We start from the raw sequence: 21,924 nt of genomic DNA, 5'->3' as shown, positions 1-21,924 counted from the left end.
GAATATTCATCATTAGACCTGTGGAACTGTGTGGACCACATCCAACTCCTTTCTATTAGAGATGACATGCTATGATATTTGTCTCAAAATAATGTGCTGAAACACTTGATAACGTATAATCTTTTAAACCAGCAAACTTCATACTGATTTATTCCAAATCCCTAGACCCGTAAAGAAAAGTTACGATGGGGAATATCACAGACTATACCTCACACCACCAAGCTAGCAAAGCATACAATAATAACCAACCCAGGTTAGAATAACCATATTAAACTAGGATTCACATTCCACTCCGGTACACCAACATGCTCCTGGGTAGTGAGCTACAACAGCAAACCATGTCGGTCTTATGAAGGTTACACCAACAAACAAATGGTATGAATATTAAAAATTCCCTCCCCGTTCTTTGGTTAGGCTGTATTACCGACTTCACGTTTATTAGTGTTTGTGGTCTTTGAAAGTCATTTTCTGTGTGAAAATATTTTACTGACATCTGGTTATAACAGCAAATAAAGCAGAGCTATGGGTGCTTGGGGTCAGTGTGTTCGTGTCTGTTTATGTCTGTGTGTGTGTATGTTGGTGTGTGTGTGTGTGTGTGTGTGTGCATGCCTGTGTGTGGACTCACAAGCTTTCCAGGCTCATGGTGCCAGTCAGGTCTGGGAACTCTGTGATCTCTGCTGCTCCATTCAGAGACCTGGAGAGAGAGAGAGAGATAGAGAGAGAGAGATAGAGAGAGAGAGAGAGATAGAGAGAGAGAGAGAGGGTGAAAAGCAAAAGAAGACAAGAAAGGAGAGAATGAGAGAGAGAGCCCCGGGGGTGTTAGAATGAAAAGCTGTGTGTGTACAAATAGGATACTCTGAACTCCTATGGATTTCAGCAACATCGTGGAAATCGACGGCATAACTCTTCAGAAGTACCGCAGTTGAAACGGAGCACTACTGCACGTGACTCACAGTGTACGAAGCTCAGGCAAATGCTGGAACGCTGATCTGCCCACAAACTGGATGGGGTTGTCATAGAAGAATCTGTAAGAAGCAGGAGCATGTCTTAACCTGGGCCCAAGACCAGACAGATGTCCACACACAGGGTTTTACTCAAACACCAGAGACGTGGAGAGATCCTACTGTTCCAATATCCACTCTAGGACATACATCATTGCTTATGACACTGTGCAGAGGGGAAATTGGAATATAACCCAAGAAGGGAAGGAGGAGTTCTGATTATATGACCAGGTCTAGTGCACATGTAAGATTCGTCCACCATTGGAGATGATGAATCAGGGCAGAGAGATAGTTGATTTGGCTGTGGTACCCTAAACAACTCTCTAAGGAATAGTTTAAGAACAAGCCAATCCCTCCATAAGCAAAAACAGATCGCAAACAAATATAATACATCATGTGGCCCAAGTAAATAAAAGGAGAACAACATGTACTTTATAAGACGTTTTTACTTGGTTTAAAAAACACAATATCATGAGCGAGACCACAGGCATTAACTGGAGATTTAGGGGCACTGCCATCAACCTTTAAATCTGATTGGATGAATTCTAAATCAAACTCAATCGTGTTGTCAAACTCAGATTGCCACATGTGCTGCAGTTGTCATTTAAACGTTCTTCATATACAGTATATCACGGTGAATGGTTGTACATTCGCTTATGGGACAATTTATAAAGCAGCCATATGTGAGTTACGGTTCAGGATAGGCCTTTATACAATCTCTCAGAACAGTGAGAGTCCCGGACAAACAGTGAAACATGCTACAGTTTCACGCAAACACATACAGGACATGCAGTAGAGAGGTGTTGGTTATACAGTTTAGCCCCCACACACAGGACAATGCAGAGTAGAGTAGTACTGGCTAGCATGATTAGCATAGCGTGTCTATACAGCAAGGATTGTGGATAGTAGACTAGCTAGCGTGATTAGCTTAGCACGTTAGCATGGTAACCTACATTGTCAGGAGAGAGGGGTTTCCCGTGAAGGCATGCTCGGGGATGGACTGGATGCTGTTGCTGTGAAAACCCCTGGAAAGGGAATATTAGACACATGGTTGGAGAGGGACCAGGGAGGGTCAGGGCAGCATTAGCATTGCTGAAGAGAGGTAGCATGCTAGCATGCTGTACTCACAGCTCCTTCAGGTGGCTGAGAGCTCGGATAGCAACAGGGAACTCCTCCAAACTGTTGTAGTTCAAATCCCTGAAAAAGAGGGAGGGAGGGTGAAAGAAAGAGAGAACAATTAGGGGTGGGTTAGGTTACTGGTGTGGTTATGTACTCTTGGGGCCACTATATTGTTATGAACCCTAGTTCCTTATAAACAGTTTTTAATATGGTACTGATGACAGACAACTACCAGATATGGCCTTCATGTTGGGAATAACCCACTTCCAGATTAAGTATAGCAGTGGGCTAAAGGAACGTAATGATTTTGTGGTAAAGTTGGCTGGTTTTCTTACCAAGGAATTGTTACGAGTTTACCACACCAGACAGTCACACCTCTGTGTGTTCCAGAGTCTAGAGGTGCAGCATAGGGGGGACTATCATCACCTTCCCTGCTTCCTTCCTTACCTCCCCCCTTCTTTCTCATGGGGTCAGGTTGACGGGAGCCTATCAGAAACAGGCTCATAATATCATGGTGTTCCTCAACATGCCACGTAAACACTGCTGATGTTCTCACAGGACCTGCTTCCTGTTTGTAAACTTCTGGTTGTGTTTCAAAAGTTCCTTCCATTCTTCCTCCCTCCCTCGCTACTTGGCCTCCTCCCCTTCTTAAATCACAACATCACTGATAGTACATGACAGCGCTGGTGAAAGGACTGCTTTCCTTTACGGGCTGTCACCCATCCATTCATGCTGGAACAGTGACTAAACATTATAAAGGATGAGTGTATCAACATGGTATTCAAGCTGAACCTTTGTGTGTCACTCAAGGAAGGGATGGGCCGGAGACCCTCAGAAAGGGCCCTCAGTCCAGTCAAGTCAGACATCCTGCTCAGAACCCATATCTCCATGGTTGATTTACAGAACGGTGAGAAGCATTCCGGGAAATGATGTAAGCAGGGTTTCCTGTCCTTAAACAAAGCGAGTGTGAGAATGTTTGGGCTGGTGACCGGAGTCTTGCTGTCAGGGTTACGAAAGCAAACAGTCAAACAAACAAACCCTAGACACAAACACACAAATAACCTACAGGCTCCAGCACATAGGACTGATCCTCGCAATGTAGTATAGGTGGTTTGAAATATGTAAAATATTGGGATTTTATAGGCCTGTGACTAGTAGGCATACATTTCTAAATTGTACCATCAAGAGGTCCTGTAGTCTCATGGTCCAAGCCTGAACCAAGCTTGTGGGTGACCAGTAGCCAGCAAACGCAGAAACATGCTGTAACGTTTCCATAACAACTACCTCAATGAATCATCCTGTGACCAAAAAATTATGAAATTATATATTTTTTTACTCCTTTCCTCTCTAATTTCCTCTTTCTCTGTCTTATCCTCTTGTCATCCTGTCATCAGTGGTGAGGTCTTCACCTGGTTCTCATCAGGCTACTCTGTGATCCTTCTCTGGGGTGCAGGTGGCTGTGTTGTGTGTCTGTACGCGTGCATGTGTGTGTTTGCTGAGTGTGTTTATGTGTGTGTTTTTGTGTGGCCAGTGCAGCAGCATTCGTCCTAGACCAAGTGTTTAGCCAGATGCTCTTCCTTCCCTCACGTCAACACACTGGAACAAACTCTTCGATTGTGAAAATACTACTACGTTCAAATTGCTTCAAGGTGGGGAGAGTGCTGCTGCTGTGGCTTCCAAATTGCTGAGCACTGATTGGACTGTTTCAGCTCTTCTGTCCTCTCACTGGTGGGTCTGCCTGATGATGTCATAGAGGACAGGTGATACCGTCCAATCTGCAGCCATAGCTTTTCTGCACCAGGTGATTAGAGGTTGCTGATTAGCAACACCCGTGTGTTCACGACAGGTCACTTGGGTCAAGGTGGGGGGCGGGGGGGGGGGGGCGGGGGGGCACAAAGTCCACAGGTTAAAGATGAGGAGGAGGAGGAGGAGATGTTGCAGCTGCTTGAAGGTAGTCTGTTACAGTAACACTGGGATAACATGTGTCGGTGTGTGGTGTGTGTGCATGTGTGAGTATGTACAGACAATAATTATTACTGAGCTAGGGGCCACACACCAAGACAGCTTACACCAGGTTAGAAGGTTTCCAAATGAGCAACATTAGTCTGTGTGTGTGTGAGAGACAGAGAGAGAGCGAGACAGAGAGAGAGAACGGCTCTGCGGTTCAGAGGAAGAATATAGTGGTCATTTTGACAAGCTAATTCCTTCCTAGGCCATTTGTCATGCAGAGGCATGTCATATTTTCAGGTTGTTTGATTAAACAGGTGACGTCATGCCTATGATCCAGCTAAACTGTATACAGCTAATACTGCTGCATAAACCAGCACTAAGACACAGTGTAAACATTGTGGAGTAAGCAGAAGTTTTACAGTTATACTCCAACATTTTTCTGCAGCAAGGTATGTCTCCTTTACAGTGGTGCATGACCTGCTTCTTCCATGTCTACACACCAAGTAGGTCACTTTGGACCAGAACTGTGACTGCATACATTTAGCCGAGCACGACTTAAGCTTTTCTGGCACCAGCACATACCAGGCAGACTAAAGCAAACGCTCATTAGCAACTGCTATAGTACCCTCCTCTCTTGATAGGGCTACCTTTGTCATCTCGGTGAACTTGTGGCTCCAGTGTGCCTGACTAAACATGACTAGTGGAAGTTGGAGTCATATTTGATACCTGTGCTGTGCTTGATTGAGCTTGTCTGGAGAACATTTGCCAGAATTTGAAATATTTCAACCTTTTGCTCAGGCTAGTGTGTCCATATGAATGCATGTCCATTATGAGAGTGACTAATGGATGAAGGGCTTTTCTAAACATTGCAAGCGGGTGGCTAATGAGCAGCCACTGCCTGTCCACACCACTGAATAGATCTCATCTGACACACTGAGAGTTAATGTGTGTGTGTTGTTGTGTACGTGTAAGTCTGTGCGCGTGTGTGTGTGTGTGTCCCACTGTGCTAAGACAGAGGCCCCCTCCCAGAGAAGAATATGCCTGCTGTATCTAAGCATCTGCTGCCATTAGTGTTACATATTTGGGGGTGGGGGACGAGTGCAGTGTTTAAGGATAGAGCAAGCCTATACTCTGGCTAATACCAAGTCACTGAGTTACCATGCTTGCTAGAAAGATAGCTGGAAGTCTGTGGACCAGAACATCACAGAAATGTTTAAAAGCCCGCAGGCCAATGTGTAATGTGAAGTAAAGGATTCTCTTGACTGATTGACAAAAAGAAGGAACTCTTCAGAGGAGCAGATAAGCATCTGCTGGACCATAGAGAAGGGTTTGATATGGTCTACAGCACACACACACGAATACACAAACTATACACTCCACCAGCCTTAGAAGGTTTAGTCCACTGGGACCACAACTTAAGTAAAACTGGTAGAGGGGGCAGAGGAGGAGGCAGATATGGGGGGGGGGGGGGTGCTTGTGTATGGTTTGTTAGAGTAGCAAAAGGAAAGGATAGAGAGAGAGGAAGATGGGACAGTGGGGATAGAGGAAGAGGTTGAAAGAAAAGATAGCGAAGGAGAGTTGTCCGGAAAGAAAAGAAAAGGCAGTGGGTAGGAAGGAAACCAAAAGAAAGATGAGTGAAAAGAAAGGAAAGAAACCAAGGAGGAGTAAAAAGAAGGGAGAGGTGTGTGTGTGGGGGGGGAGGGGGAGGAGCAGGGCAGGAAGGATCTTCAAATGTCCCCTTTTCTGCCCCCGTCCTGCATGGTAATGAGGGGTCAACTTACAGCGTCTCGAGGTTGTGGAGGCCCTGAAAGCTCAGTGTTCCCAGAGAGGAGATCCTGTTGTTATTCAGATGCCTGCAGAGGAACGCAAAGAGAACAGTCAGGCCCACACGCCCCCCAAAGCCTCACAGCCCACGCCCCATTGGCCAGGGGGAGGGGGGGAGGACAAAAGAGACAGAGTGTGGTGGGGGCGTACATCTCCATCCCCCCCTCCGTCCCCTCGGTGCCTCCTAAAGCTTTGCTCATTACATGCAAATTAGCAGCAATGTAGGAGACATGAGAACATCAGGCTGACTTCAAACAGAATAGCATTAGAGACAGAGAAGAGATGGAGGGACGGAAGGAGGGAGGGATGGAGAGATGGACGTGCCTACAGTGAAAAAAGCCTAGCAACTGTTGCTTGGTAACATGGTTGATTAGAGAGAATAAAGACAACAACACAACCATCAATTAACTCTGAGTGACACCTGGAAAACTAGAGGGGAGAGAGAGAGTTAAAGAGAGACATATAGAGAGAGAGAAAGAGAGAGAGACTAGAAGACCATAGAGAGAGATTTAGGAGCGTTTGACAAGTTTAATGAGTATGAAATCTTTCTCTGTAGACGAAAACAAACAGGGACTCATGGTTGTCACTAGCTGTGTGTGTGTGTGTGTGTGTCTGTGTGTGTGTATGTATGTGTGTGTGCGTGTGTGTGTGTGTGTGTGCGTGTGTGTGTTTGCGTGTGTCAAGCCGAGAATGGGAACTTAATATTCTATCTTGAAGGACAAACAGAACTTCACACAATCTTCAAGCCAAAAAATGTGGCAGACAAATAATATATTTCATCCTCCTTTATTATGATATTCTTAGAGAGAGAAAGAGAAATAAAGAAAAAAAGGAGAGAATGTGGAGGTTGGACAATGGGCCTGGTGTAGGATTTCGGATGGTCCTCAATAGAGATAGGCAGGGAGAATGTCTGTGAGTGTGTTTGTGTGTGTGTGGAGGGGTTGGGATGGAGGGGTTGGGATGGAGGGGTTGAGGGGGCAGGATAGAAGTACTGTAGGTGGGGGAGTGCAGTGGTTAGGGGGGGAGGAGAGGGTAGGTGGGGCCTGAGAGGGCCAGAGTAGGGAGGGGAGAGGAGGGAGTCAGGAGGGCAGCGCTCCAGCCCAGACCGGGGTTAGAGCGGATGCCCCCAGGGCAAGAAGGACTTTGCGGCGGGCGGAAGATTGCCAGGAAAACAATCGGCGCCATCCCTACTTCTCTCCATCCCTCCGTGCTCCTAGCTGCTCTATCTGAAGCTGAACCACGAGAATCAGCCTTCTGAGCTTCCTTTTCCTTCCACACACACACACACACACACACACACACACACACACAGACACACACACAGACACACACAGTCACACTGTAATCCCAAGGGTACTCTGCTAGCACCGAGACCCACTGAGGAGACAGGGCCAGAAGAGGAGGCGTAGCATCACCTAGACCTCTCAGGCTTTCCGGCGCATCTCTCACCAACTGACTATCTAAACTCACACACCCTCCAGATGATTCCAGACCTTCTCCTGTCAGAGGGCTGGGATTCAAACACTAACAACAGCCACTGCCTGACAGGCTGGCACTGGACAGGCTGGATGTGTGTTCGACAGGCTGACTGTGTGACTGCTGACAGATGAACAGACGGCCGGGAACACGCTGACCAACTGGAGTTCCCTCGGGACATGCAGGAGAGGGGGAACACGGGGGAACATCCTGTTCTTTCATTCCATTTTCCTTTCTTTCCTCCTTTCTAAAGTCTGTCAATAAATACCATCCTGCGGCCGAGGGCGGGAGTGAATGGACTCTCTGTGTGTTGATAAATAAACGCTGGGAGGAGGGGAGGAGGGGAGAGGAGGAGAGTGAGGACAGGGGGGGGGAGAGGAAGTGAGGGTGGGCAAGGCTTTGGAGTTGGACTGGTGAGATGGGTGGAGAGAGAGGAGGATATGGTGTGGGGAGGGAGGGGGGGATGTGTGAGGTGAGTTCAGAGGGTGGAGGGGGATGGAGGATGGAGAGATTGAGAGGGGGGTCCTGGTACTCACAAGACCACCAGGCTGGAGAGGTTGGCGAAGGCTCGGTCCGGGATGTGCGTGATGCGGTTCAGAGCGAGGGTCATGGCCTGCAGGGAGGGCAGGGTGCCCAGGGCATAGACTGGCACCTCCGTCAGGGCGTTGTCATCCAACCACAGGTGGCGCAGGGACACAAGGCCTGAGAAACAGCCTTGGGGGACGCTGGAAATGTGATTGGCATCCAGACGCCTGGGAAAGGAGGGATGAATGAAGGAGAGAGAGAGAGGGGAGTTGGGAAAGAGAATAAGGCAGAGTACAAGAACAAATCCTCGGATAACATGACCTTCTTACTGTGATGACTTCTATAAAAAGGCCCTTTCCAGTACTCTCAATCCTGCCGTGAACTCACTAGTGAACTCCAGAACATGGTACAACCCCTCTCTACTGGGCCAGACTGACAGACTCTCTCATTCCAAGTTTGGCTGTGCTGTAGTCGGAAGGAACGTTTGGCTTGGCACGAGGCGTACGTGTGAGCATGACGTGTGTATGTGCATGCCTGTGTGTGTGTGTGTGTGTGTGTGTGCGTGCGTGTGTGTGTGTGTGTGGGGGTGCACGTGTGCCAGCGACGACAGTGTAACACAGACATGAAGCTGTCTATAGGCTAGATGCTGGCCCTCACTCCCAACTCTAAAGACACGTTTCGTATATTTATCCTTCTCCCGCTGACGCCCTCAGGATTAGCCGTCTGGTCGCCACGCCACACACGCCTCCAACATGCCTCGGACACGGACCCAACACGCCCTCTATCTACTATTCTAGTCAGGCTTTTTTTTTTTTCTCCTTTTAGGCTGCCAACAAGTTACTCCTTCTCCTCCTTCACCCCCCCCCCCCTCCTCCTCCTTCCCTCCACCCTCCTTCTCCCCCTCCACCATTCTCCTTCTGCTCCTCTCCTTCTCCTCGCAGACGGGACACAGCCGTTTCTCTGAGCATTGGTGCATTTTGCCTTACAATGTGTTTTAATGAGGATGGCAGGGTCAAAAAGAGAGAGAGAGAGAGTTACCTCCTCTCCAAACATGACAAGGTTATTTCAATAAACTCAAGTGTGTCTGTAAGGCCACAGCCCAGCCTTGCCTGTCCTGGGTTCTCTACACACTATAAACACATCGTAATAATAACCATGGTGGTGATAATGATAATATCAAGACGTGATAGAGAAACCAAATTGTGGTCAAATTTTAGGACTGCAAATCCCCCACAAATCAAAAACTTTGACCAAGCGATAACCACTGCTTCTGTTCCCCATCCAAAGCTAACATAGGGATGTGTCATTATATCCAGCCAAGCCAAATCCCTGTCTCCCTACTGGTCTCACAACCTCGGTTCAACTCTTCAAAGAGAGACATGTAGAAGGCCTGTATGAGGGCTGCTGCTAGCCTCCTTCACAGGCCTGACAGTAAACCTGCCACAAGGAACAGGAGAGGCCTCAGTGCAGAGTAGGCCCGTTCAAGCCTCAATTCATCTCAAGAGGCTGCCTGCCTGCCTGCCTGCCTGCCTGTCTGTCTATCTGCCTGTCTGTCTGTTTGTCCTTCTACCGCTCAGCAAATTCAACAGCCTGGGGGGAGAAGGGGTGGGGAGGTTGGGGGAGGGAGAGACAGGGGGGGGGCGGCTGGACAAGGGAACCACTCGAATGAAAAGAGCGCTACTTATCGAAAGCGCAGACGTTTTCATGGACACACTTAAAGAGCCGCCTGCACTAGCTGCATGCCGTCATCCCCGCTCAGCGCTCTCTCTCTCTCCCCCTCACACACACACACACACACTCACACACACACACACACACACACACACACACACACACACACACACACTGTCCTTCACTCCATCATGTCTCTGTGGAGCATCCTGCTTCTCTTTTGGTTCTCATCTCCTAGGACTGGAGCTAGCAAGGTGGTCCGGGGTGGAAACTCCACACTCCAATCAACATTCCCCAGGGACGAATCTGCACATCTGCTGTGAGGGGGGAGAGAGGGTGGGGTGGGAGGCTGGTAGGTGGTTGGTGTGGAGGGTTGATTATTCGGTGGTGGTGGGGGGGGGTGGGGGGTGGGGGGGTAGAAGGGGGGGCAGGAGTTGTGTGCTCTGAGCTCTCATTTGGAGTTTGATTGACGGTACAGAAGAATCACACCTAGCCTTGAACCACTGCGTGTGTGTGTGTGTGTGTGTGTGTGTGTGTGAGCGTGTGAGTGTGGCTGCACACATTCTGACCACACACACGGCAAGGGAGGATGGGGAGGTTGTCATTCCGACCAGAACACACAGCCAAACTATTTAGCTCTCTTCTCCCTGATTCAATGGGGCTTATGTGTGTATTTTTGCTCTGAATTGTTGACAGAAGTGTGTTTAGTAAATATGGCATGGATCTTGTTTCGGCCTTCACGGAGGATTCCGTGGCCTGCAGCTCTACATGTATGTTTATGGGGGAAAGGAAAGGATGGAGGAGGGAAGAAGGGGGTAAGAGGAGAAGACAGGAAAGGAGGGAGGGAGCGGGAGGGAAGAGGTGACGGGGCAGGAGGGTTGTGTGAGGAGAGACGGGAAGATGCTCTCTTCTCTCCTGTGTCCGCGGCGAAAACAGCCGGGCCGCATGCAGCTCTTATCTGAGCCGTCAGGTAGGGGTCTGGCCCTCGGGGCCCAGGTTATATCAAACACCCTCCTACTCTTCCCCCTGGCATCCCTCTATCTGGATCTCTGTGTCCCTCCCTCATCACCTTTATCCATTCACCTCCACCTCCTTAGTCCTCCTCCCTCCCTCGGTTCCTCATTCCCAGCCCTCTATCCTCTCTTTCTCCCTCCACGCAGTCAATCTCTTTCTTTCCTCCCCCTCTCCCTGCCTCCCCATCGCTCCCTCCCTCCAGAGGCCACATTTAGGGAACAAAAGCCAGTAAAAGAGTCTGTCCATTAGTTCCTCCTGAAGAAGACTGCTGGTGGAGATAACCAGTAGTATCTGTCCCTCTTACAATGGCTGCTCTGTTCTCCCAATGCTGGGAGGGATGGAGGAGGAGAGAGGGACAGGGGGTGGAAAGAAAAGAGAGCGAGGGGGAGGGAAGGAGGGAAGGAGAGGGGGAGAGAGAGGAGGGATAGTGAAGGAGGACAATACTCAAGACAAACGTGATCTTCGACTGATCTTCCACATGTGTTTCGGGGGGGAAAGCAAAGAGCAGAGAGAAAAGGAGAGAGGAGGCTGTAGAGAAAGGGGCAGATTCTTCCAGTCAGACCGGAGTGAAAGACTATCTCGCTGGCCATTCAGACCTTCTTATCTTCCCTCCTCTTCTCTTTCCCTGTTGATCAAAGCTTGCTCCTCTATGGCCCCAAATTGATTTAGATTCAATTCCAGCTCTCCTGTATACTCTGACCCGCCCCCCAGGCCTCCCCCTCCAACCTTCCGCCCTCTGTGCTTGGCATCGTAATTAAAAGCCCTGTCCTCTAATGGAGCGGGCCTGATACCTCTGTCTCTCTCTGTATGAGAGCCCCAATACAGCCAGTCACACTATACACTGCAGCCTGCGTAATGGAGCAGGGAATGACTGGGAGGGAGAGCGATAGAGACAGGATAATGGGGATGGTAGTCAGGTAGCTCACTCTAATTGTGAGTTGACCTGAAAAGGGGAGGCTTCTTTAATATCCCAGGGCAGCGTTGGAAGGGTGGGGTTGTACTCACAAGGACTGGAGGTTCCGTAGATTCTGCAGGGCCTCTCCAGGAACCTGCTGCAGCTGGTTGTTCTGGAGCATCCTAGAACACGGAAGAACAGAAATACAGAGTGTCAGGGTCGATGAAGCACTCATAGGACACCTTTACCTGCCTTGCAAATGTAGAACAATTAAAGTGTTTCTGTCAGTGTGTCGTTATGATGGCAGGACTATTCATTCATCCCTCTGGACTGATGTGTGAGAGGAGAAAGTGGGCCTGAGAGGGAAGGAAGGCGAGAAGGAGACAGGCATGCAGAGAAGCAGAGAGGACAATGCCGGGGAAACGATAGATAGGGAGGAAGAGGGACGAGGAGGAGGCAGAGAGAGAGAGAGGAGGAGTGGAGTGGCGTACCAACATAACTTTCCGCGTTGACATACTAGGTAGTTGATATATGATTCTATATGTCCGTGGCTCCATAAAAAGACACACTTTCACAGGAAATTTAGTTTTACAAAGCAAACGCTCCTTAAACATTTGTTTCTGAGTGTCACAAACAGGTTCTTGTGTACTTTTATGAGAGCCGCACCAAGACTGATCCAGATGTTTCTGGCTGCTCCATCATAAATGAAAAGCTGGTCGTTGCTTTCACATGTGTATTTAGGTATAAAACCCTACAAGTTGCAGGCTGCCAGTGATTAGACCCGGTACTTATACCATCAAAGAGAGAGAGGGAGAGAGAGAGAGATAGGGAGAGACCAGGGGAGATTTGACTTTGGATCTACAAGGTCTATAATAAGTTAGTGGGTCACTCATTGTTCCAAACTCATAGGTCAAATCTGAAATATGCTGTCACATGACAATCATTTGGCAGGACTAGATTTTTCTGTCGACTTCTTATGTTTTAGTCGAGCTGCAGAAACATACATGTACACTCCCTCCACCTCCGGCCCGGGCTGCTGTAAGGTGAACCCTCAGAGAGATCTATCGAGCCAGGTAACTGGAGTGGGTAGGGAACTGTCATCCATGAAGTTAGCCATTAACTGCCAGGTCTGCGCCAATTTAGGCTTTCACAGCAATCTACTTTTCACACTCCAATTCTCAGTCAATTTTCTCCAAGTGGTAGAAATTACTTTCCAATATTTTCCAAGGAATAACCCTTTTTAACACCAATTACAGTAAATTACACACACATTGGTCTAATGACAGATTGCAGAAGATCAACTGATCCTTGTCTCCTGAGGTGGCTAGAGGATGCTGAACCCAGGTCACGTTCTTCTGAAAAGCACTTCACTAAGAAAACACAAGAAAGGATTGTGTGTGTGTGTGCGTGTGTGTGTGTGTGTGCGTCATGGGTACTCACAGAACTTTGAGATTGAAGAGTCCTGCAAACGCTCCTTTGGGGATGAAAGTCAAGTCATTCCCTGCAAGACGTCTGTGAAAGTGAGAGAAGGAGGAAAAGGAGAGAAAGAAAGGACGATGAATGATGTTTTAGTTTTCTTGTCATGTGGAGTTAATAAAAAATATAAGTCAAATAATGTTGTAGTGAAAGTAATACGCCAACATAAACTGCCCAATATTAAAATGTAATTGGAAGGAGAGGGAATCAATTGTTCCAATAAGAGAGGCAGGACAGAGAGAGGAGAGAGAGAGAGAGAGAGAGAGAGAGAGAGAGAGAGAGAGAGAGAGAGACAGAGAGAGAGAGAGAGAGAGAAAGAGCGAGAGAGAGAGGGAGAGGGAGGGAGAGAGACAGAGAGAGAGACAGAGAGAGAGAGAGTAGGTTGTCTGTCTCTGTCGTTCATCTGTTGATCATCACCCCCTCCCCCCCCCTCACCCCCCCCCTCACCCCACCAGCCACACACAAATATACATATTCAATTGGTATTTACATAACAAATATCAGCCTAACTGGATGGGAGATTGAGAGATTACTGTGTTTATGCAAACTCTGATTTTTACCGAGGCAGAAGGGCTGCTGCTGGCCTTGCAACCATGGAAACGAGACCACATTCTCAGGACTGATGGTTAGATGGCAGCCTACTGTGGATCCATACAGGGGGGGGAGTGACGAGCCACACACACCCCTCTCAGTGTCGGTGTGTGTCTTTCTGTCTGTCTGTGTCTGAGATCTCCTAGAGAGGAGAGGCTAGTGCAATACTTGGACGAGGGAAATCGTCTCTGTTTTCACAGCGCTAACACTGGCATGCTGAGGGCATTCATTACTGCAGCTGAAGGGAGAACCAGCAGCAGAAGAAGAGGCAGGGATGCCTCTCCCTCATGCCTGGAGTCAGCCAGGGGCCACTGGGCAGGGGAAGGCTGTCCAGGAGGGTCACGGGAGAGGGCAGGGATCTGCAAATACCCAAGATGCACCTCTGCGGTGTCCTGTTGCGGTAGTGTTGTTTTTAACGGACAGGTGCTGAATCTCGCCCCCACCCAGAGAGGCTGTGGAGAGGCTGGAGGAGGGAGCATGGACACACACACACACGTACGCCCACACACACACACATGCGTACGTACACACTGTCATCAACGCACGCACACATACAGATGCCAGGGGACGGGAATAGCTCAGAGTGTCATGTTCAGGTCTCTGAAGGGTCACACTGCGTCCAGGTGGAGGGGGGGGGCTCGATGGGGATGGGGGGGAAAGGGGTATGGGAGATACTTCAAACGCGCTCTATTCGTGTGTGCGCAACTCAAGGCAAACATAGCTCTGTCTCCTCTCCCTCTCACCTCTCCCCTCCCCCCCCCCGTACCCCCTTTCTCTGTATCTACCTTCTCACACCTACAGCCCATCTCTCTTCTCCTTTCCTCCCCTGTCCTCTCCTTCTACGTATACATTTTTGTACCTCTGATTTGTTCTACGTTGGAGAACACAGTGTTTTAAACTCTTCTTGTCCAGGTGGTTTTTATGTGTCTAGTATTTTATATCTGTCTTCTATTAGAGTTGTTTGTGGTAATGAGTTTGCAGTTCTGCTGAAAGAAACTGGGCTAAATATGTCAGACTGTACTGATATTTTAGGGCCCTCACCCCCAAAGCATAAACACACACACATTTACATTTAGTCATTTAGCAGACGCTCTTATCCAGAGCGACTTACAGTAAGTACAGGGACATGAGGCAAGTAGGGTGAAGTGCCTTGCCCAAGGACACAACGTCAGTTGGCATGACCGGGAATCGAACTGGCAACCTTCGGATTACTAGCCACACACACATACTGCACCTTACCAGACACACACAACTTGTCATAATGTCTAAGTGGATGATATCATTGGAGAGTGAACCTCAGGGTGATCTCGATTAATTTATTTGAAACAGTCAGACTCACAGACCAAATACGCCACATATTTGTGCCGACACACAGACACCCGCACAGTCAAGCGACCATTTCATCAGATCTTTTCTTACCAGTACAAGGGACTGAGCAGTGAGAGAGAAAAGTGAAAGGAAAAGTACAGGGTCGAGGGTCAGACAGAATGATGGAAAGATGCAAAGTGTGAATCGGAAAAAAAGCAAGAGTGAGGGGTGAACTATTCTGGGTGCCGTACTTTTACTACCACTATTACCCTCTGACATGTGACCCAGTTCCACTATGCTGCACAGGGGGGGAACAGGACACCCCACACCTCCCCACAACCCCAGCATCACATGCACCCTCTCTGTGTCCATGTTAAGTATGCCTTCTGAGAGAGGGTCTCAGGGGGTCAGGGTCTCACCCCCTCTTGGCTGGGGGCGTGGTGCTGACGTCGCCCGCTGGTGGTCCACGTAGCGCTGCGACAGAACTGTAAACACTCCAGAATGTAAAGCTCAATGTAACTGATAGGTTCCACACTCACACACCCGCACACAACCTGTCACACTGTGTCCAAAACAGCTGCACATAAGCGACATGAAACCAACTCCCGCGCGCACGGGCACACACACACACCTAGTTCCTGCTAACCCTCTCACACTCTCCTCTCAAATCCCTTCCCTGCTACCCCTTCAGATACACATGAGGCCCCTCATGCTCCCCAGCCTCTACTGGCCCCCCAGCCTCTACAGCCCCCACCACAGCCTCCACTGCCCTCCACCCTGTCATCACCCTGCCCGATCACTGTATTAGAGCGCTGGGGGCGGAGAGGGGGAGAGGGAGCTGCTGGTTTTTCCTGGAGAGCTCAGCTGTGCTGGATACCCAGAATACCTCTGTGAATGCTTTCTCCACTCTACTAGAGGGAGGAGCCGCTGCATGGATGAGGGGAGAGCCTCCTGGTGCAGCCGCACTCTGGGGACTAGCCACAGTCACTGTGTGAATAAGGGGAGAGCCTCCTGATGCAGCTGCACTCTGGGGACTAGCCACAGTCACTGTCTGAATAAGGGGAGAGCCTCCTGGTGCAGCCGCACTCTGGAGACTAGTGCGAGTCACTGTGTGAATAAGGGGAGAGCCTCCTGATGCAGCTGCCCTCTGGAGACTAGTGCGAGTCACTGTGTGAATAAGGGGAGAGCCTCCTGATGCAGCTGCACTCTGGAGACTAGTCCGAGTCACTGTGTGAATAAGGGGAGAGCCTCCTGATGCAGCTGCACTCTGGAGACTAGTCCGAGTCACTGTGTGAATAAGGGGAGAGCCTCCTGATGCAGCTGCACTCTGCAGACTAGTCCGAATCCCAGCAGATTATGATGGCTGGTATCGAAGTGTTTAAAGATCACGTTCAGTGTCTCTTCATTCCTAAGATTACCATTTATACTTATTCACAGTCAAACACTGACGAGGAGAATAAAGATGTTAGTCTTTATTCCTGGCATTCTGGCAGAAAGACGTATTTATTGAAAGGAAATATGAACTGTACGGTGTATGTCATTTGATGTTTCCTTGTTGAGTTTGACTGACTTCCTTGTTCCAAGAAGTTTCATCAACTCTCTACAATGATCCAAACCCAGAGTATGAAAGTGTGTGCGTCTGTACATTGGTGTGTGTGCATGTGTATGTTGGTGTCTGTTTGCGTGTGTATGTTGGTGTGTGTGCCTGTGTATGTTGGTGTGTGTATGTTGGTGTGTGTGCGTGTGTATGTTGGTGTGTATATGTTGGTGTGTGTGCGTGTGTATGTTGGTGTGTGTGCGTGTGTATGTTGGTGTGTGTGCGTGTGTATGTTGGTGTGTATATGTTGGTGTGTGTGCGTGTGTATGTTGGTGTGTGTGCGTGTGTATGTTGGCGTGTGTGCGTGTGTATGTCGGTGTGTATATGTTGGTGTGTGTGCGTGTGTATGTTGGCGTGTGTGCGTGTGTATGTTGGTGTGTATATGTTGGCGTGTGTGCGTGTGTATGTCGGTGTGTATATGTTGGTGTGTGTGCGTGTGTATGTTGGTGTGTGTGCGTGTGTATGTTGGTGTGTGTGTGTGTGTATGTTGGCGTGTGTATGTTGGTGTGTATATGTTGGTGTGTGTGCGTGTGTATGTTGGTGTGTGTGCGTGTGTATGTTGGTGTGTGTGTGTGTGAGCCTGCAGCTGGCTAACACATCCCAGGAGACAACTGACAGGAAGTCCTCCAGTGGAATCCCCGGTCATCAACCAGCTAAGGAACCGCTGTCACTGAACGCAAACACACACACACACCTGCCTTGTCCATTCAGCTCCAGCAGCCTTGGACCGTGTGCTTCAGATGGGCTCTTTCGGAAGTGTGTGTCATACTCACAGCTCTTCTAGGAAGTGGAGGTTGGTGAGGGCACTGCTGGGCAGCAGGGTCAAGTTGTTCATGCTCAGATCGCTGAACAGAAGACAAAAAGGGAGAAAACCAGAGAGACCGAGAGAAAGAGATAGAGAGAAAGATAAAGAGGTAATGGGGGGGGGGGGAGAGAGGAAAAGAACATTAATACACAGGCAAACTTCACAGCTGCTCAGATTGTATGTTTTGGATGGAAACATCCTGGAAGTTGAGATATAAACATGGTTTAACAATTGCTGGTTAGCGTGTCACTGTTTGTACAGTCTGTTTTCCTGGTCTAAACTAAGTGTGTTGAGATTAAAAGATTACCCATACTGTAAGAGAACTCTTTCTGCTTTTCCGACACACACACCCACACAACCCACACACATACACTCACACCATTCACATTTTATGAGGCACACCCCGGAGATGACTGCATTGGAAGCATTGGCCAAGCATTGTAACCCAGTATGTTCACATGGTTTAACAATATATCCTGTGTTCTTCAAAACACACACGCACACACACATGCACACACACACACACACACGCACACACACACACACACACACCCTGCCTCCCTCTATCAGCCAGATCAGGCGCTATCTCCAGAGTGATACCAGCCAGGTGTCCCAGTCAGGCGGCCAGTGAGCAGCGGAAGCTTCTAGAACAGAACAGAGAGCCGTTTATACCGACCGCCCTGCGGCCCTCACACCTCTCCTTCAAAGCCGGGGGCAGGCCAGGGAATCCACACAGCACCAACCTGAGATACAAGCACTTCAAACAGCAGATTACCGTAAAGAATCTTCTCTGGTCGGTCTGGTCTGGCAGCAAGGACGGTCAACACGAGAGGGAACCAGGGGCAACAGACGCATGGAGACAGACCACTCCAGACCAGGGAGGATGGACATACTGTAGGGTCGTCTTTTCTAGTCTTTCCTATTTCTATCTGCAAAGACTAGAAGAGCAGGTCAAACGGTAGAGGATCAGGTGCTGCTGTTAAAAAGCCCTGGGCCATGTGTGGCACACAGATCAGGTACGGTTGTTAGGATGGGATAGAGGGATCATGGTGAAATCTAGAAGCTATGTTTCTATCTGCGGGGTTGTGAGGGTTTCACCCCGCGGTCACACACACACACACACCAGCAGGGGGGCACCTCTTAAACATCAGAGAGAGTAGTAAAGACAGAACGGGCCAACTGCGTTTGTGTGTGTGTGTGTGAAGGAGTGTTTGTGCGTATGTTTGTGCGCGTGTGTGTGTTAGCCGTAAACCCTGCAGTGTAACCGTGGGAACCAAGCAGACTGGGAACCATTGTGTGTGACTTCACAGTGCCAGCCTTCCTGTGTTAGCCAATCACGGCCAGCCTGGACAGTACTGTATGACCCAACCTCCATCACACCAATGAAAAGGAGTGTTAGAAAAGCCTTAGCCCTCAACAGAGAGACAAAGACCCTGATTAAACAACCATTACAACTCCTGTCAGCCAAGTACCAATAGAGGCCGTCCCTTCTGTGGTTTCTCTTTGATGTTAAAATAACTGAGATATTTGGGTGAGCTGACCACAAACACAACAACAACAACAGCCACAACCAGGACAACAAGCTGATGTGAGCTGGTCCAACAGGCTGGCTGTCTCGTCTCAGTCTAGGTTAGTTCCTCTCCATGCGAAGGTAAGCTTGGTTTATGAGGAGAGCAGCATCACCATGGAGGTGGGTGGCTCTGAAACGCCCTGGGCCGGGGTCCAGAACACTGCCTGGTTTGCACTGGACTAGCTTGTTTGACTTGGACAACACTCAAGGACTGTTGTTTTACAGTAGGCATACACCACACACACACACAGTCACACACACACACACACACACATACAGTCACACACACAGGCACAGCGAATCAAATAAAAACAGAAAACGCTGAGTGCAGGCTTGTGTGTGCCTGTGTGTGATGCGTGTGTTTACTTGTTGCTGTGTGTGAGTAAAATGCCCGGTCTGTGCCAAAGCTGACACACAAACACAGCAATGCTTTCACATCCATCCACATATACGTACAGTCATGTGACACAGCCCAGCAGCATCAGATAAACCTGTTGATACACCGCAAATCCTGCAACAGGTGACCCTGTATGACAGTGCAGGCTGATGGAAAACACTCAACACTCCTGTCTACACATGTAAACAAGCAAAATACATCCAAACCTGGGGATTTGTTCCCAGTCCTCCTTGAGGAGGAAAGGAGTCCAGCTCCACCCTGGGCCTCAATCTAATCAAATGCTACAGCGAGCCCAGGGCTGAGGTGATTAGCATTAATGGATGGTGAGAGAGAGTAAGACTGTGAGTGTGTGTGTGCATGTGTGTGTGTGTGGATGTATGTGTGTGTAGATGAGACAGATGGGGCGGAGGGGCTAATTTCACAGCTCCTCAGAGTCTTTCCCAAGGGTCTAGAGTATCCATACACACGGACCCTCAAAGAAGAGGGGGGCTTACAACACAGCTGACACACATGGGGAAGACTGGTGGCTTCTCTCTCTCTCTGTCTCTCTGTCTCTCTGTCTCTCTGTCTCTCTGTCTCTTCTCTCTCTCTCTCTCTCCTCTCTCTCTCTCTCTTCTCTCTCCGCTTCTCTCTCTCTCTCTCTCTGTCTCTCTGTCTCTCTCTCTCTCTCTCTCTCTCTCTCTCTCTCTCTCTCTCTCTCTCTCTCTCTCTCTCTCTCTCTCTGTCTCTCTCTCTCTCTCATCTCTCTCTTCTCTCTCTCTCTCTCTCTCTCTCTCTCTCTCTCTCTCTCTCTCTCTCTCTCTCTCTCTCTCTCTCTCTCTCTCTCTCTCTCTCTCTCTCTCTCTCTCTCTCTCTCTCTCTCTCTCTGTCTCACTCTCTCTCTCTCTTTCTCTCTGTCTGTCTGTCTCTCTCTCTCTCTCACTCTCTGTCTGTCTCTCTTTCTCTGTGTCTTTCTCTAAACTCTCTCTCTGTCTGTCTGTCTGTCTTGTTCTTTCTATCTCTCAAGCTCCACCATATCTCATCCCTTCTCCCCCTCCTGACAGAGAGACATGGCAGGGAAGCTGAGGTGCAAACTGCCAGTGTTATAAACATACACACACTCTTATACGCAGCCAAGACAAGCTGTCAGTGTTGGGTTTCAGGCCCACATAGTCTGTCTCCCCATGGACAATGAGCCAGCGGGCCAGGGGAGGGAGGGGGAGATGGGTGAGGACCTATTATAACCTCCTCCATAAGAACACAGAGCAGGGGAAGGCTTGGAGCTAGCGTCAGGTTACCATGGTGAACACACTGGAGAGATGGTCGCACCTGCCACCATGCCTGGAACCAGGAAGCCATCTACATCTAGCAAACACACACACACACACACACATCCTATACTTAGCATGCCTGAAATCTACAGATTAGTACACCCTAAGATATCTAACAGGGCTTTCCCACTCCTACCCGCAAACAGGAACAAACACAGACACACACACAAATACAAGTGCAAACACACATACCAACATTCACACATACACAGGCCTAAACAGAAGTCATGGCTAGTTCTAACATGAAGCAGACCCCTTCCACTCTGTCAGGAAACTTCAACACACACACATTCAGTCAATTACTATTCATTCACCAGAGGTTCAGGGCTTTACGAGGTGAGGAGAAAGTTCCACTTCAATAAAGTTCACCTCAACAAAAGTCACATTGAAGTAAACTAGACCAGTAGAGCTGTCTGTCTCCTGGAAGCCCAGCCCCAGCCCCAACCCCAGCCCCAGCCCCAGCCCCAGTCCAGTCCGGCCCAACTACAGCCCGAGGCTAGTCCAGCCTCAGCCTGAGGACAGCCCATCTCAGCCACAGCCTCAGCCCAATTGTTAGTACCAGTTTGCTAAGGTGCTTTCACCACCAGAGGCAAGCACAGAGCCATGTTAATGGTGCTGTAAATCTAACACTCTATTGGCCAGGTACAAATAGAACCTAATAGGTAAACAAGCAGAACTGGCAGCTAGATCAGCACTCATTCTGATTCATGGATTGTTAGTAATACACTAGAGCATGTGTGTGTGTGTGTCTGTGTGTATATATACCATAAGTTCTTGTTTGGGGTAGTAAAAAGTAATCACCCCTGACTTGGTGGCAGTAGAAGTCAGAAGGAAGGGGCCTGCTTGGGCCATAATTGGTCTAGACAAACCGCTTTTCCACCACGTAAACATCCTTTGGGCAGGGACCAGTTTCCATGTGGATGCCTGGACGAGCATCAATCACCTCTACAGCCTGTCAGAACTATGCACTGTGCTGCCTGTCTGCCTGGAAGGCTGCTTGCTGCCTGTCTGCCTACTAAAACAGTTCTCTGGGTGATCGATTGTTCTGCCTATTCTGCCTGACTGTCACACTCAGAAAGGACCATTTTCTCCAAGCCAGCCAATCAGGCCACACCTCAAGGTCTGTTTTATTTATACACCTGTACATGGGGGTTGAGGGGGGGAAGGTGGGGTTAAGACCTGCACAGGCCCTCCACCTTCCTCTGAGATTATAATTAGTCTTCCTTTCTTTGGCGCAGACTTGTTCAACACCTTTCTTTATTTCCCTCCCGCTCTCTTTGGCTCCGTCTCTCTCTCTCTAGCTCTCTCTCCCTGCCTCTCTCTTTCTCTTTCCCTTTCTCCCTGTCAGTGAAGGTAAAGAGAGTCAGCCAGGCATGCCATGCTGGGACTTCTCAA

At 49.1% G+C, this 21,924-nt stretch overlaps 1 protein-coding gene across 3 annotated transcripts in view; it reads right to left on the bottom strand.

The window, feature by feature from the left end:
* The window catches only part of LOC134037649 (leucine-rich repeat-containing G-protein coupled receptor 5-like), a 41,472-nt gene that overhangs the window by 6,379 nt on the left and 13,169 nt on the right, over positions 1 to 21,924 (bottom strand). For 2 of the 3 annotated variants that reach the window (XM_062483062.1, XM_062483063.1), the window contains exons 2-10: positions 17,221 to 17,292; positions 12,916 to 12,987; positions 11,586 to 11,657; positions 7,907 to 8,122; positions 5,852 to 5,923; positions 2,130 to 2,198; positions 1,955 to 2,026; positions 954 to 1,025; positions 626 to 694 (exon numbers count right to left, since the gene is read on the bottom strand). In XM_062483062.1, coding sequence (XP_062339046.1) covers positions 626 to 694; positions 954 to 1,025; positions 1,955 to 2,026; positions 2,130 to 2,198; positions 5,852 to 5,923; positions 7,907 to 8,122; positions 11,586 to 11,657; positions 12,916 to 12,987; positions 17,221 to 17,292 — 786 coding nt within the window. The remainder of the gene's footprint in view (positions 1 to 625; positions 695 to 953; positions 1,026 to 1,954; positions 2,027 to 2,129; positions 2,199 to 5,851; positions 5,924 to 7,906; positions 8,123 to 11,585; positions 11,658 to 12,915; positions 12,988 to 17,220; positions 17,293 to 21,924) is intronic. The other variant, XM_062483064.1, reaches the window with a different exon arrangement.

Source organism: Osmerus eperlanus, chromosome 17 (assembly GCF_963692335.1).
Source record: "Osmerus eperlanus chromosome 17, fOsmEpe2.1, whole genome shotgun sequence".
In the NCBI taxonomy this organism is placed as follows: domain Eukaryota; kingdom Metazoa; phylum Chordata; class Actinopteri; order Osmeriformes; family Osmeridae; genus Osmerus; species Osmerus eperlanus.
Note: the sequence above shows the minus strand (reverse complement) of the source record. Positions and strands in the feature narration are given on the sequence as shown.